This window comes from Macrosteles quadrilineatus, unplaced genomic scaffold (genome assembly GCF_028750875.1).
Source record: "Macrosteles quadrilineatus isolate MER2022 unplaced genomic scaffold, UCM_ALF_1.0 Scaffold_2__2_contigs__length_208266976, whole genome shotgun sequence".
Classification (NCBI taxonomy): domain Eukaryota; kingdom Metazoa; phylum Arthropoda; class Insecta; order Hemiptera; family Cicadellidae; genus Macrosteles; species Macrosteles quadrilineatus.
Window position 1 is genome coordinate 24,230,824 of NW_026542595.1, and position 16,424 is coordinate 24,247,247.

A 16,424-nucleotide genomic window follows, 5' to 3' on the forward strand; every position below is an offset into this window, starting at 1 on the left:
GCAAGCTCTGCCACTCAGGGACTAAGCATTGCATGCTATGGGCTATGAAGGCACTTGTGTCCGAGCCGCCTGGTGGCAGAGTGCGGTGCGCGGTTTGATTTTTTCAAACCTTAGTTTTTTCAGTTACGTTATTATGTTCTATCATTTATAGTATTACGTTTATATTATGGCACCTTATCATGTATAGAGATCTCATTTTTTTAATTTACAATCCTGATTATTTTGTCTGATCGCTGTCTTTTATTTATTTTTTTGGTTATTTTATAATGAAGGAACCCCCAAACAGGCTTTGTCTCGGGGGCCCTACATTCTCTCCCAATAAATTGCACAAAAAATAGAATGAAATTAAAATCATCTAGGTATAATTCTTAGGTTTCTTTATTATGTTAATATTGTTGTGAATAAGCCAGTGTTTTTTTTTTCTTCTTAGTCAGTCTGACACGTGGGACATTTAGTTTTAATAGAATTTTATATCAATTTCTTTTTATAGCGTTTGTGCATTGTAATTTTAATTATTGTAATACTTGTATTACTGGGAGAAAATAAATATTCTTATTCTTATTCTATTGCTATTACCGTAGGTCTCATGCTAAGACCTGGACCCGGGACCGATTTATTTTTTCGTTTTGAGGTCCCCAGAGGCCAAAAACATATATATATATATATGAATTTGAATGGATGGTGTTTTTGGCCTCTGGGGACCTCAAAACGAAAAAACATTGTTGGAAACAATATAAATAACAGTTAAGTGTTTAATGTATTTTGAAGTTTGAAAATGGACTAATGTCCGAAACATGTCACTTCTTCGTGCTCAGTTGTACTTATTTACTTAAATATTGAATATATCAGCAGCCCTATTACGTGAACACATAAATTTAAAAAAAAATATATATATATATATACTAGTGGCCTGTAGGGACCATAGCCCCTAATTTAGACTACAATAAAAAAACATATATAAAAAGACAAATATTCTAAATATGTTTCTAAAATTCGAGCAAAAATTATCCGATTTTGATGAAATTCTGTATAAATGTGTTGACCTACATTTGTTTGAACGAGTTTGCAAACCAGCATGATCCAACACCATGGGAACGGGGGTTTTATTGGGTAAAAATGGGGTTTTTTCCATTTTTGACCCTAAAAACAATAAATTTGACAATTTCTTTCTAAACCATTTTGTAAAAAGAGCTTAAAAAAGAAATAATTTAGTATAATGAAGCGCTGTTGTATGCCTAAGGGTTACGGAGAAAATGGAAAAAAGTGTAATTTAAAATGCCATTGTTATTTTTATGGAGAAAATTAAAACTGTTGTAGTTTACTTGTTTATGGATATATGTTGATTAAATTTGGCAAGTTTATTTATTTCATCCAATACTATTTACATATGGTCAAAAACACTTTTTACCTTCCCTGTAGCAGCAACCCTAAGCACTCGTTATATCTAATGTTATTTAAATTGGAAAAAAATGTCATATTTATGGAAATATTTTAGTAAAAATGTAATCAGACAAGTTGAAATTTGCTTAGTCTGTAGGTTTGCTGTGGCGGGGGTATTTATCTTTGTTGATTATTACTAGTTACAAATTCTATCTCAGTTATCAATAATTTACATTGTGTAAGTCTAATGTCCTCTATCTTACTGTCCTCCAGTCATAAACTAAAACCTCTTTGGTTTAAGGTTTGTTTATTATCGGCTGTTATATTTATTTATTTTGTTTTAAACTTGACGTAGACTACCGCCTTTCTCCATGCTCCACGGGGGAGCGAGCTGGTGACTTCAGTCCCTGAGGTCCCAGGTTCAAATCCCGCCAAGTCACCAATGGTTTTATCTAAGTGATAATGCCGCAACCCCTAGGTCTAGCCTGAAGTAATATGAAAAACAATCCCGGGCTCGTGCCTAGCGTCCAAGGACAAAAAAAAACCGCCTTCCTCCATGCGATTGTTTTCAAATTTAACTATGTATTACTGTTTGAGATTAAGAGAAAACACAAGTAACTCGACTAGGGAGTACTAACTATTCTTTTGTTGATGTTTACAACTTTTGTTCTTATTTTGTTGCCAAAGTAGTAGTAACCCATAAGGCTCATTGTATTACATTTCAATTTTTTTTTTTTTTTTTTTTTTTTTTGCATAATTAGATCTTTGTTGGCAGTTTTAACTGGATGAAACAAGTTTTTAGGACATAAATCAATTATTTACAACATTTGAAGGAAATCGTCAAAGCCGTTTTTGAGATCTTTGTGAAAGCAAGCAAGCATACATACAAGCAAACATTGCACATATAAGAGTATAGGATCTTATCTAATGAAGTTTGTACAACTAAATAATTAAGTTACAACTGAATAATTAAGAAATAAATTAAGTCTCAGTTCTTACCAGCACTTCTAGCAGGAGGGAACGGATCTCTCATGGCTCTTATAAACGCAGATATAAGAACCTTCTGCCGAATCTGTGGATGTAAGTGTTGAGCTATCTTCCCTAAGCATACTGTGGTGTTTGTTCTAATTCCTCCCTAAAATTTAAAGTTCAATTAAAATATATTATGCCAATAGATATATAAAAAGTTCTATTGCAAAATGTCCTGCACATCTCAGGAGAACTGTTAAAGATTTAATTTCTTGTGTTTTTAAACATGTGAGTAAGTTGTTGTGAGTTAAAACCTGATGATAAAATAATTACTGTATATAAAAAATAAATACAATAATTTATTCACATGTATACAACATACACACATTAAGATTTCATTAAAATTCTAATTTTAATTAGATTAGTTTTTAATTTTTGTGCGATACATGTTGTGTGTCGTACATGTAATATTATAACAAAATTATAAATTATTGAAACGATTTCTAAGTGTAGAACCTCAATAATTCAAAATACTTCATAAATTAAATTTTGTTTATTCCCCTTGAACACTATGTGTTGCAATGTTAATTTTACCTCTACAATTAGAATAAGAACTAGAGCTCGCTCCGTGTCACCCCTTGCTGTAAATAAAACATGTGATTGGAATTTCTTCCATTTGTATTGATTTTCTGTTTATATTTTGTTGTTATTTTGTCACCAAAATGGCAACCCACAAGGCCCATCTTATTTTTTTTATTCTGCAGGGGATTCTGCACATCTTTCAGGCAAATATCTTTCTAACAGAATGCGTAGATTTTCCCTGCAATGCACAGGAGCTGAGAAAAATTGTTTTTGATAAACATGCTTGTCTATTGATATATAGAATTAGCCCCATGTTAAAACCCCATAAGAACAGTAAAATTTCAATTTTTGACCCAATTAACATAAATATACTCAAAACTAGTGGCTTGTAGGGACATAAGTCCCTAAAAAGCTCAAATGTAAAACAACTTTTTGCAATACCGGTATTCAAACAAACTCCGAATAACATCATCTATGTGTCAGAATAGGCATCCCTACACCATATCTTTTGTGTAAAAACCAGTTTGTTGTTCTTCTTTGTTTGCTTTTGTTGATGTCATTTTCAATAAATAATTTGAATCACTCCAGTGGTTTAACATGAAAAGTCAGCAAACATATAATTGTTTGTGAATAAATACTGGTTTACTAAGGTAGCTTTGGTCTTGTGGTTAATGAGGATAAATAAAAGCTTCCATGTTTGGAATTTTAAAAATTCATTGGAGGTTCGCCTTCAGATGAATTGAAGACACCTGCAATTTCATCTGCAGTAGGCTTATTATACCTACGACGATCCATATTTATCCTGTCTACAAACCTAAGTTCTAATTCACTGTCACCTTGTACAACCATTTTTTCCGAAGCTCTTTTGTAAATTTGTGCAAATGGATTTTCTAATAGAATTTCAGCTAGTTTTGACAATATTTCAGGTTTTAAGTCACTATTTTCTCGACGCCTTTGATGAATTTCTGTTGCTGTTGATGTGTCAATAATGTACAATTGGCCATTCACGGGGTCTTCATCATGTTGAGGCAGCAAATCTGAGATTGAACGATAAATCTGTCCTTGAATTTTGAAACAGTATGGTCCTTTTCCTGGAATATCTTTCTTACTGGCTGAAAAATAAGCAAAAGCCATCGCACTGTTGCATTGTCGAATGAATTTACAGTTGTGGGCTCTCTTCAAACAAACTTTTAAGTTCTACATTAGTTTTTGACTGAGGAAGGTTAATAAGTCCGTTATGGTAACATGTCATAAAATGATTATTCGTTAGTTCTTCTCTAAAATGAAGAGCACTACATTGAATGCACTCTTGGTCCAGTAATCCTGCATCATGGATCTTTACATTTCTCTCGTCTACCATGGGTCTCCTAAAAAGGGGTTGTAACATATCTTGATTAAGTTCGTCATTATCTACTCTTGCTCTCCTACGCGCACTGTCATTCCTATGAACAGTTCCCCGCCTTTGTGGTATTCCCCTGGCGTTCATATTAATTACAGTACTTATAATGAAAAGAATATATATCCAGCAGCCTACATACCAAAACATCTTGAATCCCTGGTGAGTTTATAAAAGTATGATCGAATATGATTACTCTACGTTGTATATTCACTGCACTAAAAAAAATTTACTTACGAAGGAATGCAAATACACCATTTTAGAACCAATAACATTTATAGGTTATTTTAGTTGTATATATTTACACATCCTTAACCTTAAAATGTGTAGAAATATAAAGAAAACAACATCATTTAAAATAAACTTGAACATATGATTTAAAAATAAAAACAAAACAGAAGTTAGATTTAATTTCGACTCTTTGATTATTTATACAGAATATTTATTCTATGTCGTTTATTCCTTTAACACGACAATAACGTAAAAGCATGAAAAAATGAAACTTGAGTATATGATTTAAATATAAACAAAGAATGCAGACGTTTTTCCGACTACTCTTCAATATTTCAGTTTTATTATAGTATACATAGCATAGTTGACTGGCTAAAAGTAAACCAAATGCGTGTATTGATCACTGTTTTCAAATCTGTGGCACAGCTGTTTTAATTTAAAAAGATGTAAACAAATTAAACCCCATGTTGTTTTAATGGGAAAAGTTTTATTCTGTTGTGAATTTATGGTAAAAAAATAAGAAAAATGTATAGTTTTCCCTCAAAATTCACGTCAAGACCTTTAAAATAAGACCCCTCCCATCCTTCTACGGTCATCCAGTCACTCACAATTTCTTTACAAAAATTTGACTTACGGAATTATATATATAGATACAAAATAAAACCTGCACATACAGGACCGAACACCCTTCTCTTGGTACAACCCACGTGTAATTTGGTCCAGTAGTATGGTCATGCTAGCTGTCATAAGTTTTGCAAACATTTTTTAATATATTTATACAGGGTGAGTTTCTACTGACGCCCATAACATCACCAGTGGATTCTAATGATCAAAAGGTACAAAAAAGTTGCAATAAACCCTAGTCCGATTCCGAACCGTTTGGTCGTAATTGAGAATTTTGTGATTGCTAAAAATATTGGACTTTCTGTCACTATTTACTTCATAAAAATAAAACCAATTAATCTAGCGATTCACATGAAAAATCAACAAACTATTACAATTCATTGGCTGTAGTTTTTTGGGTGCGCTTTTGGTTGATGTTATTTTCAATAAATAATTGTAATCATTCCATAGGTTTAACTCTGCTAAAGGCAGCAAACTAAGCAATAAAATAGTATGAAATTTGTTATATTTATGAACTCAAGTTTTTGTTTCAGTTGTGGGTGGACTAGTTTTTAGCGAATTTCCCTATAGGGAAGTAGCTATTACCGTAGGTCTCATGGTAAGACCTAAGCCCGGGACCGATTTACTTTTTCATTTTGATGTCCCCAGAGGCCAAAAACACCATTCGTTCAAATTTTTATATATCTATATATATAGATATATATATATATATGTGTCCATCCGCACGATAACTTGAGTAATTTTTGTCCGATTTTGATAAAATTTGGTTTGAAGGTGTAAGGCGGGATAAACTTGAATGAGTTCCCGAACCAGCATGATCGGACTATGGGAACGGGGGTTTATGGGGGGTTTTATGGGGTAAAAAAAGGTTTTCCCCATTTTTGACCCTAAAGACACAAAATTTCACAATTTCTTTTTAAACCATTTTGTAGAGCTTAAAAAAACAAATAATTTAGTATATTGAAGCATTATTATGCGCCTAATTGTTATGGAGAAAATTCAAAAAAATTGTAATTTTAAAATTCCCATGTTATTTTTATGGAGAATAAGTCAACTGTTGTAGTTTGCTTGTTTATGAACATATTTTGATAAAAGTTGGAAAATACATTAATTTCTTACTAAACCACAGTACCTTTTAATATTCTACATAAAAAAAAAACTTTTTTAACCTCCCTGTTGCAGCAAACCTAAGTACTCAATAAACTAATTCTGTTTAAATAGGGAATAAATGTGATATTTTTAAGGAGTCATTTTAGTTTAAATCCAATCAGGCAAATGGAAATTCGCTAAGTGTGCAGGTTTGCTGCGACGGGGGTATTTATTACATTTATTTACAAACTACATAGGCTCTTTTGTTATATGATAAGGTAAACATACCAAATACCGAACGGTTAAGGTTAGGTTATGAATTAATCTGTAAAATATATTTATAGGTATAAAGTAAGCTTTATTTGTTGTTATTAAAATGATTGCTTATATTTCCAGATTTAATTTTCAGCGTTTGAAGTCAATAATAATAATATTTATTACCAGAAATTGTGTTTTTTTCAACCAATACCAAAAATTTTGAAACTGCCTAATACCGAATTCGAATTTCCTAATACCGAATTTGTGCCGCCTAATACCGAACGGCAATTCCGCCGGCGCCCAGGAAGCCCAAAAACGTATTGAAAGCAATTTTTATTCTCATTTAGTTCTTAAATTATATCTCATACAAGATTTAACAAATAAAAATAACAAGAGTTGAGTTAAAACATGGTTGTGAAGGGGATGATCTCATTACGTCAGCTGGTATTGGTTAGACATTCTCTGGAATGTGAGTCATGTAAGTGGAGATGGGGTGAGTTGACCTCTGGTATGTTTTTTGCATATCCTACTAATATTATAAATGAGAAAGTTTGGATGGATGGATGTATGGATGTATGGATGTATGTTTGTGACAAGTGAACGCGAAAAATACTGGTCGGATTGGGCTGAAATTTGGCATGATGATAGCTCACATTCCCGATTAACATATAGGCATATTCTTATCTCAAAAATCCTTTTGGGCTCCGCCCCAGTGGCTCTGGAGTTTCCCATGTTAACCTTATGAGAAATGGAATTATTGAATCTTAACAGCTGTTTCAATTAAACAAGTTGGTTCTGTTCTATGATTTTCAATAGCATTAAAGTTACAAGGATTACCAACAGGGTGCAGCACTATTATTTCTTTTACATTTATGACAACAGCTAATTTGCAACCAAAAGGTGAGTGAGCGTAGCGAACGAACTTCAACCTGGAGGCGAGTTAGCGTAGCGAACGAGCTAACCTGAAGGCAAGTGAGCGCAGCGAACGAGCTCCAACCTAAAGGTGAGTGAGCGTAGCGAACAAACTTCCACCAGGACGTGATTGAGCCATGCGAACGAGATAATCTTGAAAATTGAGAAGTTAAACGGGGCAAAGCCCGCGGGTTACAGCTAGTTTCAATATAAACAAGGACAGAATGATGTCATGGTTATATAATGTAGGAATGTAGAGGGGCTAATCATATGGCAGTTCAGATGGTATTTTGGGATTGGCATTCCCAAGAATCTGAGTCATAAGGGGTGATGAGGGTGTGTTGGCTCTGGTTTGTTATTTTGCCAAATAACATTTAATAAGTAAGAAAGCTACTACGTTTTTGTGAATTTTGAAAATATATAGGCTAACTATTATGATTGTAATAATTTCCGATTTTACTTAGCTGTTTACAGTTACCCTAAGTTAATAATTTGTAAATATAACAGAAAAAAAACGTAACATTCTCGGAAGTTTGGAACTGCTTCAGTAGGCCTAATACACTACTTTCTGATAAGAATAACATTCCAAAGTATTAAATATTTGCGAATTTTGAAAATAGATATAATTATAAAGGGTAATAATTACCGATTGTTAGCTGTTTACAGTTCATAATGTGTATATATAACACTAAAAACGTAAGGTTCGGCGGTTCGGAACTGCTTCAGTAGGCCTATGAAAACCATTTATCTCCTAATAAAATTGTTTCAAAGCATACATTTTCGTAATTTTTGGAAAATTTATAATTTTAACTTGTTATAATTATGTATTTTATTGCCATTTAACTTACAATTAATTTATAACTAAAATTATCCTACAAAAAATGTAACAACGCTCGGTAGTTTAAAACTAGCCTACTTCAGTGGGCCTAAAAAGACCATTTTCTGCTAAAAATATTCTTTTAAAGTACTCTACTTTTATAAAATTTGGCAAATATATGATTTTATTTATAACTAATATGGTTTATATAGGTATTTGCAATTAATAATAATTCTAAATCAGTAAATATATCATGAAAAACGTAACGATCCGAAATTAGGAAGTACCGCTGCCTAATTCCGAACATGCGTTCGGAACTTAGGCTTAGTGTACATTTCGCCATCCTAATTCCGAACGGCTAGAAAATTAATTTTAAAATAGTTTCTGGGTCTTTATTATGGCTTAAAATGACAGAAAAATATTTAAATTTGCATATTAACAACTGTACTTTATTACAAATTGGCCGGTATAGTTATTTAAAGCCTAAGAATCTCAACCACTTTCCTAAGGAAACAGACAAGAGATTTTAGAAATTTGCAAAAACTGTGTACAGCATTACCAATCACGGCTTACTGGATCTAGTGGCCAATGACGATCTACAAACCCATTTGTCTGCAGACAGATTAAAAGCCAACGAATGCTTTAATCTTAAGTAGGTGTTGATCAGATGAAGCATATGCTTATTATTTGAGACAAAACCCAGCGCGTTCGGTATTTGGCAGGTGTTCGGTATTTGGTATGTTTACCTTAAATTTAACTACATTTTTCAATCCAAACACACTAGACATTTTTATGAAAATGTTAACTTTGTTAACCTTAACCATAGACTAAGCAACACAAGAGGACTCCTCATCCCATTGTAAATTTTGAAGCTTGTTTTTTGTATCTAGTTCATACACATCCACACTGATCGCTGGGGTGGACAAAATTTTGTTTCTATTATTTTAGGGTTATTTTCATGATTTGTGCTTTACTATTTGGTTATATAACTAGGAGACCAGTTATTGTTTATGATTATATCGTTTTATTTGGTTAAATGAGGTTTTAAATGACTGAAATAACAAGAAACAAATTGTAAACAAAACACAACCTCTACAGTTGAACGTACAGAACTAACAATAAAATTGGCTTCAGCTGTTCCATAAGGATGACAAAGCTACTAAGGGAGTACATTTCATCTATGCCTCAACTTATATTTTTAAAATTATATTTCAAAGGCAATTAATTAAATCACTTAACTTAATTGCTCCATTACCACACCTTAACACCCAACAGATATGTGCTCTGAAATATACGCATTGGGAGGTAGATGGTCGTTTTGTGATTGTTAATTAGCTTGAAAGTTAAGGCCTACTTTTCTCTCGCGGACTACAGGATATGGGGAAGAGGTTGGTCCGGGGAATGACCTTGACTCCAATAACACATAGACACACATATAGATAGACACCATAGATGCGAACAAAAGGGATTCTTAAATAGAAACAATCCAAATATCGTAACATTCTTCAAGTTCTGTGGTCACTGCTCGAACCTAATCACCTAAAATTGGGCCAGGTCCAAATTCACCAACATTTTTGGGATCGTTTCTAATGTCCAAATTCACCAACTTTCTACCTTTAGCAGGTACGATATTTCTCCCGGCGGGCGGGGAAGGAATTCCCTCCGAATAGTTTGCCATCGCCTGCTCCGTCTCGTCTCGGCGAGAGTGTACTGTAACCTAACCTAACCTAATTTAACCTAACCTAACCTAACCAAACCTAACCAAACCTAACCTAACCTAACCTAACCTAACCTAAAGCTGCCTGAAACAATCACAGCTTAAACAGTACTATTAGGGCTAAGCAGTACACTCTCGCCGAGACGAGACGGAGCAGGCGAGGGCAAACTATTCGGAATTCCTTCCCCGCCCGCCGGGAGAAATATCGTACCTGCTCCAGGTAGAAAGTTGGTGAATTTGGACATTAGAAACGACCCCAAAAATGTTGGTGAATTTGGACGTAGCCATCAGACCCGACCCTCCCCAGTGGTCTGGAGAAAGCTTGTAAAAAAACTATTGTTGCACACGCGCATGACTTGTTGACCTTGGGCTGCTTCAACTTTAATTTTTTCAAATGAACTGTGATGTTTCAAAATCAAAAATAATAACTTGGGACCATACTGCATAACAATAATGGACTGCAATAATTGTTGAATTTAAAATCCATTTTTAACAAACTTATAACTTTTTAACTTTTAAAACTTATCTTGGTATTTTACTTGGGGTAATGAAGTTATGTAGGCTAGTGTAATTCTTGGTTCATCAAGGTTCTACTGAATTATGTTTGGCAGTGAATAAAAGTAGAATGAAATTTATAAATTCAGGGATACACACCTTTTACAGAGTTATAAAGCCTAATTGCTCTATTTAACTTGCCACAACATCAAATCTAGAGCCCAGTTTAGTGTATTAGTAATGTTTTCTAAACTTGGCAAACCCCAAGAATGCCACTTAAGGCCAATAATCTGTTCCAAAAACGTAAGGAAATACAATGTGAAAATAAAATTGAGATAGAAATCCTTTTCTTGTGAGAACCAGGAAACAACATAAAACATAACCTCAAGTAAACAAACCCAAACGTTTTGACATCAGTCCTGCTGAGCTTAAGTGTTGTGTGAAGATTTCGGCTGCTAGTGTACTTCATTCAAGCAACCAACTTTTGAAAATAGATGTTGTGAATTGTGATTTTCAAGAGAGAAAAACTGTGGACGTGGCTAATTTGAAATTTTATGATTCAAAATCGCCATTTATGTTTATTTACCCAGCTTTACAGTGTTTTATATGTTAAAAATGCATATGCAGCTTATTATTAACCGCGCTGAACTATCCGAATCCGAAAATATCCGAATCCGAACCACCCAATATCCGATCCGATCCGAACCGAGCCTCAACTATCCGATCCGAATCCGATCCGAAATGAAATTTCACTATCCGCACACCTCTATGAAATAGGCAAGTAAAGCAGCTCACTGACATTTCCAGCAATACAGGTTCTTCTAATATATGATTGAAAATAAATATTTATTCACCTAAAATTCATATTTATGTTATCTATATGTTAATAGACAATCATGTTTCTTTAAAACTTTTTTTTTAGATCGTGTGCATCGCAGGGAAAATCTACACATATCATTAGAAAGATAGTTTTCTTCTTTAGGAGCGAAAGTAGCTCTTTTTGGTACTCAATTGTGTTTTACAAGCAAGGCGCAGCCGAGCTTGGAAATACGATTAAGTACCAAAAAGACACTTTTGCTCTGTGTGATGAACAACTATTTTCATCGTACTGTGGAAGTAAGCTTCTTACTTACTTACCTACTGCTGTGGCCACTGGTACCCTAGATGGTACTTGGCCTCCCCAACACACTGCCTCCATAGGTCTCTGCTTCTTGCATCTTCCTTCCTTCTCCCTAGCTTCCTCAGGTCTTTCTCCACTTGGTCGAACCATCTAAGTTTCGGTCTTCCAAGGGGTCTTCTACCTTCTGGGTTATTCCTCAAGATGTTCTTTGATAGGGAGTTGTCATCTTTTCTTAGAATATGCCCTGCCCATCTCAGTCTTCTGCTCCGTACCTCAGCGACAATATCCGGATCCTTAAATAATTCTCTAAGTTCCCAATTATGTCTCGATCTCCATTGTCCATCCTCAAAAATCGGTCCGTACACTTTCCTCAAAATCTTGTTCTCAAATACAATAGCTTTCCTTTCTGATTTCTTGCTTAAGATCCAATTTTCTGAACCATACAGGAGAACTGGTCTGATGATTGTCTTATAAATCCTGAGTTTGGTGGTGTGGGATATTATTTTTGAAGTCAGTAACTTGTGACAGGCCGAAAAACTTTTTTGTGCTAGGTTTAATCTATTTTGAATTTCTAGCTCTTCATCATTATCATTGGTGAGGATGACTCCCAAATACTTGAAATTTGTTACTTTTTTAAATTTATACTTTTCAATATTTATAAAATACTTGAGGTTATAAAAATCGTCATAAATGTTTACATTACTGTTATTTACAAATATAACTTTAAATATTGTGTGATTAGTAGCGTTTCCATAATACAATGATACAATTTTGAGGTTAGCGAACCAAAAAATTTACCATATGTTTTTTCTATTCCCTATTTGAAGATACCTGAAAACAATGATTTTGCTGACGATTTAGAGAACTAAAAACACCTGCTTTCCAGACAATATGATGAAAATTGTATTTATTTAATATTTAAATTTTTCACTCACCTGATCGTCTTTGGATTGTAGCCTTGAGAAATGTCTTAAAACCTCAACATTCAAGTTGTTGTAATTGAGCTTGGGAGCCAAATGGATCACAGACTGTAAAACACAATATCAACTATGTTTAGGACAGTTAACACAATTTGACTCATACACAACTAGGAAATCCAATCCCGGACAATATTTTGAGTCCCGGGATTACGGGATTGACGCAACTGGACTATTACTGCTATTTGAGTAAATGAATGTATAATTTTTTACATATTAACAGTAATTATAGTCCTTAAAACAGTATTAATAAATTAATGACATATTGAATTAACAGTAAAATAAATATTGATGTTAAATAAATAATATTGAATAAAGGAAGAATTAAAAAGATTACGATATGAAAATATTACGTTATTGAAAATATAACGATAATGTCATTGGTCTCATCATATACTACTGAAACAAAACGGACATCAGGTAATACAGTAGAGTCCCGCAAACTCGGCGTAATGTGGACTGAAAGGGTGCCGAGTTTGTGAAATGCCGGGTTATCGGGAACTAGGCTTAACAATACAGTTTTGAAGCTTTTCAACCGCCTTTTTTATTTATATTTATATTACAAGTCAGTATTAAGTCATCAGATATAGTGAAACAAGTCCTTGGTGCCTTAGGAAATAACAAAATGTATACTGTACATACATATTTAACTAAAAAATCACAAATTTTCTGAGCCAGGTGATGGCTGAGTTATCCAGACTGCCGGGTTATCGAGTGCCGAGTTTGCGGGACTCTACTGTAAATAAATTCATTCAACAATATACAGTACTACAATATAATTTTAATTTATTTATATTAACGAAAATAATCTTACAAAAATGTTAGTGATCTTTCAATAAAGCAAGATTTAAAAGACAGCCTTTCAAAAATTAGTATGTATTTTACTTGGTAAAATAATAATAGAGTAGACCCCCCTCTTAACCGACCTCGTATTAACTGACAATTGGATTATCCGCCTTCGATCGTAAATTAATACAGTTTGTTTTAACCGACCTTGCTTTTGAGAGCAGATCGGTTTAACCGCCACTTTCTAAGAATTTTCGGCATTTCCGCTCCCACGCTGGGCGATGAGAACTGAACCATACGCTTATCTCCACAGGATATGACTAAGAATAAGTTATTTTGTATTGATCACAAAAAATATAGCATATTGTCAGTTTGTCATCATCGTTTGTAGTGCGAGAACATCTGATCTGATTTGTTATCTGTGCGGCAAATTTATAACATCGTAAAGTGCGTTACAATTTTGAGAACTGATTATCTTATCGCTGGAGTAAACAAACAACACAACTTGTAGAGAAGGCAGGTAAGGGGGGTTAACAACTCCAACTTCAAGATAGTTTTTGTGCCTCGAGCCTCCAGTGAGAGAGGCTAATAAACATCCTTGTCTTGTAACAAAATTGTTGCTTGTATCTTTAATTTCGACAAAAGGTTCCTTACTGTATTACGATGGATTTGGAAAGCATCAATTAATACATTACAGTACTAAAAATAGGAATTTTTATTGACTCTTGTCTAGTAGTATAATATATTCCACTGAAAGAAGGCCTATTTGACTTAACCGTGTTTTGTGTTTATTTGTGACTTATACCAATACGAAAAAGGAGATAAGAGTAGTTTATTTTATAAATAATGCAAGTATGAATTCAAAATAATGATTATATAATTCCAAATGAATAGCACTTCATTATGTTATGATTTTAGGGATTGTCCGTTTTAACCGACCTTTTGAGTTATCCGACCTAGGTCCGGTCCCATTAGGATCGGTTAAGCCCCACCCCTAGGCCTTGGCCATTAGGTTATTAGGGTCTACTGTAGAATAAAACGAAACCACGCTTATAATAAGAAAAACAAAACTAATAAGTTTGACTATAGGAAATTACAATGATCATAATAAACATTGTAAACAAAAGAAATAACTGTTGCAAAATATAAAAAAAAAACTCAAAACGATTTGTATTATATTTTTTGTCAAACAAAGATATATATATAACTTGCCGAACGCAATGAAGGAAGTGAGCGTTGTGTTCATCCCTCAACAAAAACAGAACATTGGGGAGTTAATTGCGGGGTTACGAGATGATACTGCCAGATTACTACAAGATCTTACAAAAATTCATGTAACCAATAAAAACGCAACTGTTTTTAATAAGTTGATAAAAATGAAGTTTCGTTTAAATGTAAATAATAAATAAAGTTTTTAATAATGTTGAGATTGTAGCACAACGGATTGAGTTATCAAATAATTAAATAACTTACGTCATCAATCCATAAATTGCTGTGGAGTACGCGTTTCAACCATCAGGTCATCCTCAGCTCCATGTGTCTGTTAGATACTCAAAGAAAACGGAACATATTATCGGGAACACATTCAAAAAACAAAATGTCACCGTATCTTTTAAATCAGAGAACAATTTACAGAGATTATTGGGGAATGCAAATAAATCCATTGGAGAGAATAAATACAAGAATTCAGGTGTATACAGGCTCAATTGTGATAACTGTGACGCATTTTATATCGGACAAACAGGCAGAACTTTTGATTTAAGATTTAAAGAACACGTCAAAGAAGTAGTAAATAATGGGACAGGAACGGGAGCAAAACAGAGTACAAAATCAAAATATGCGGAACACTTAAATATAGAGGGGCATAAATACACAAATATAAGCAATAATTTAGAAATTATAGCAAAGGTAAAAAAGGGACAGCGGCTAGACAGATTAGAAGAAATGAATATATACAAGGGTTTTAAGCAAAATCAAAACATATTAAACGAAAAAATACATTCTGATTCGAATCCAGTGTATGACACCATTATTAGGCTGATGGACAATAAAAGAATGATAACCAGCTGAAGATGTCGTCATGGTCCAAAGTTCAGTGTAGGATACCGACCACCAAGTCAGTGTAGCCGCAAACCTGAGCCCGTCCAGCCGTGCGCACGGTGTTATCACAGTATTTGTTACCTAAATGTTTCGTACGTGTCGTGTTTGTGTGATAAATGTAAAATATGTTTGGACTATTTATTTAATATATCGACGCTGTTGCTATAATGCAACATAGAAGCAAATTCAACCTAGTGACAGTGGAGCTGAGGATGACCTGATGGTTGAAACGCGTACTCCACAGCAATTTATGGATTGATGACGTAAGTTATTTAAATAAAGTTTTGTTTGAAAGTAATAATTGAAAACAACTTAAACAATTCACTCACTTCATTTCAGTTCTTTATTTTCATTGTAATTCTTGTAGTAGTTGTTTTGGTTCTTGATAACATATGTTTCTAATTTCTTCTTTGTGTTTGTATACAGCACATTATGAAAGTGTATTGGGGTTGATTATACAGGGTTAGTAAAAAGTCTGGAGACCCCCTGTTAATTTTTTAACGGCCCATACTAGAAAAACTTAACTCGGCACACCTTCATGGCATGTTATGAAGTACATTTGGGCATAACCGCCACTTGGTGTACATCCCCAAAATGGGGGATTTTGGGGGAAACTCAAAGATTTCAAACGGTAAGACCCATCGAGTGACCCCTCATTTTGAAGGTCCTGGTAAAAGAAAAGCAAGACGGAAACTAGAGGTCGCTATCTCAATATAGTAAAAAATGGCAGCCAATTGAAATTCTCAGAAGTTTAATTTTACTTACAGCTTTCCAAACCTAGAGACCCCTTGTAAATTTTTTAACGGCTCACACTACGAAAACTAAACTCTACACACCTTTATGGCATGTTATGAAGTACCTTTTGAGCCTAATTGCAACTTGGTTCCCAAATCCAAAACGGGGGATTTTGGAGGATACCTTAATATTTTAAATGTTAAGATCCATCGAGTGACTCCTCATTTTGAAGGTCG

The 16,424-nt window shown here is 33.8% G+C and overlaps 1 protein-coding gene across 2 annotated transcripts in view; it reads right to left on the bottom strand.

The window, feature by feature from the left end:
* The window catches only part of LOC128987876 (N-terminal kinase-like protein), a 116,311-nt gene that overhangs the window by 57,805 nt on the left and 42,082 nt on the right, over window positions 1–16,424 (bottom strand). For both annotated transcript variants that reach the window (XM_054408943.1, XM_054408942.1), the window contains exons 9-10: window positions 12,526–12,618; window positions 2,380–2,515 (exon numbers count right to left, since the gene is read on the bottom strand). In XM_054408943.1, coding sequence (XP_054264918.1) covers window positions 2,380–2,515; window positions 12,526–12,618 — 229 coding nt within the window. The remainder of the gene's footprint in view (window positions 1–2,379; window positions 2,516–12,525; window positions 12,619–16,424) is intronic.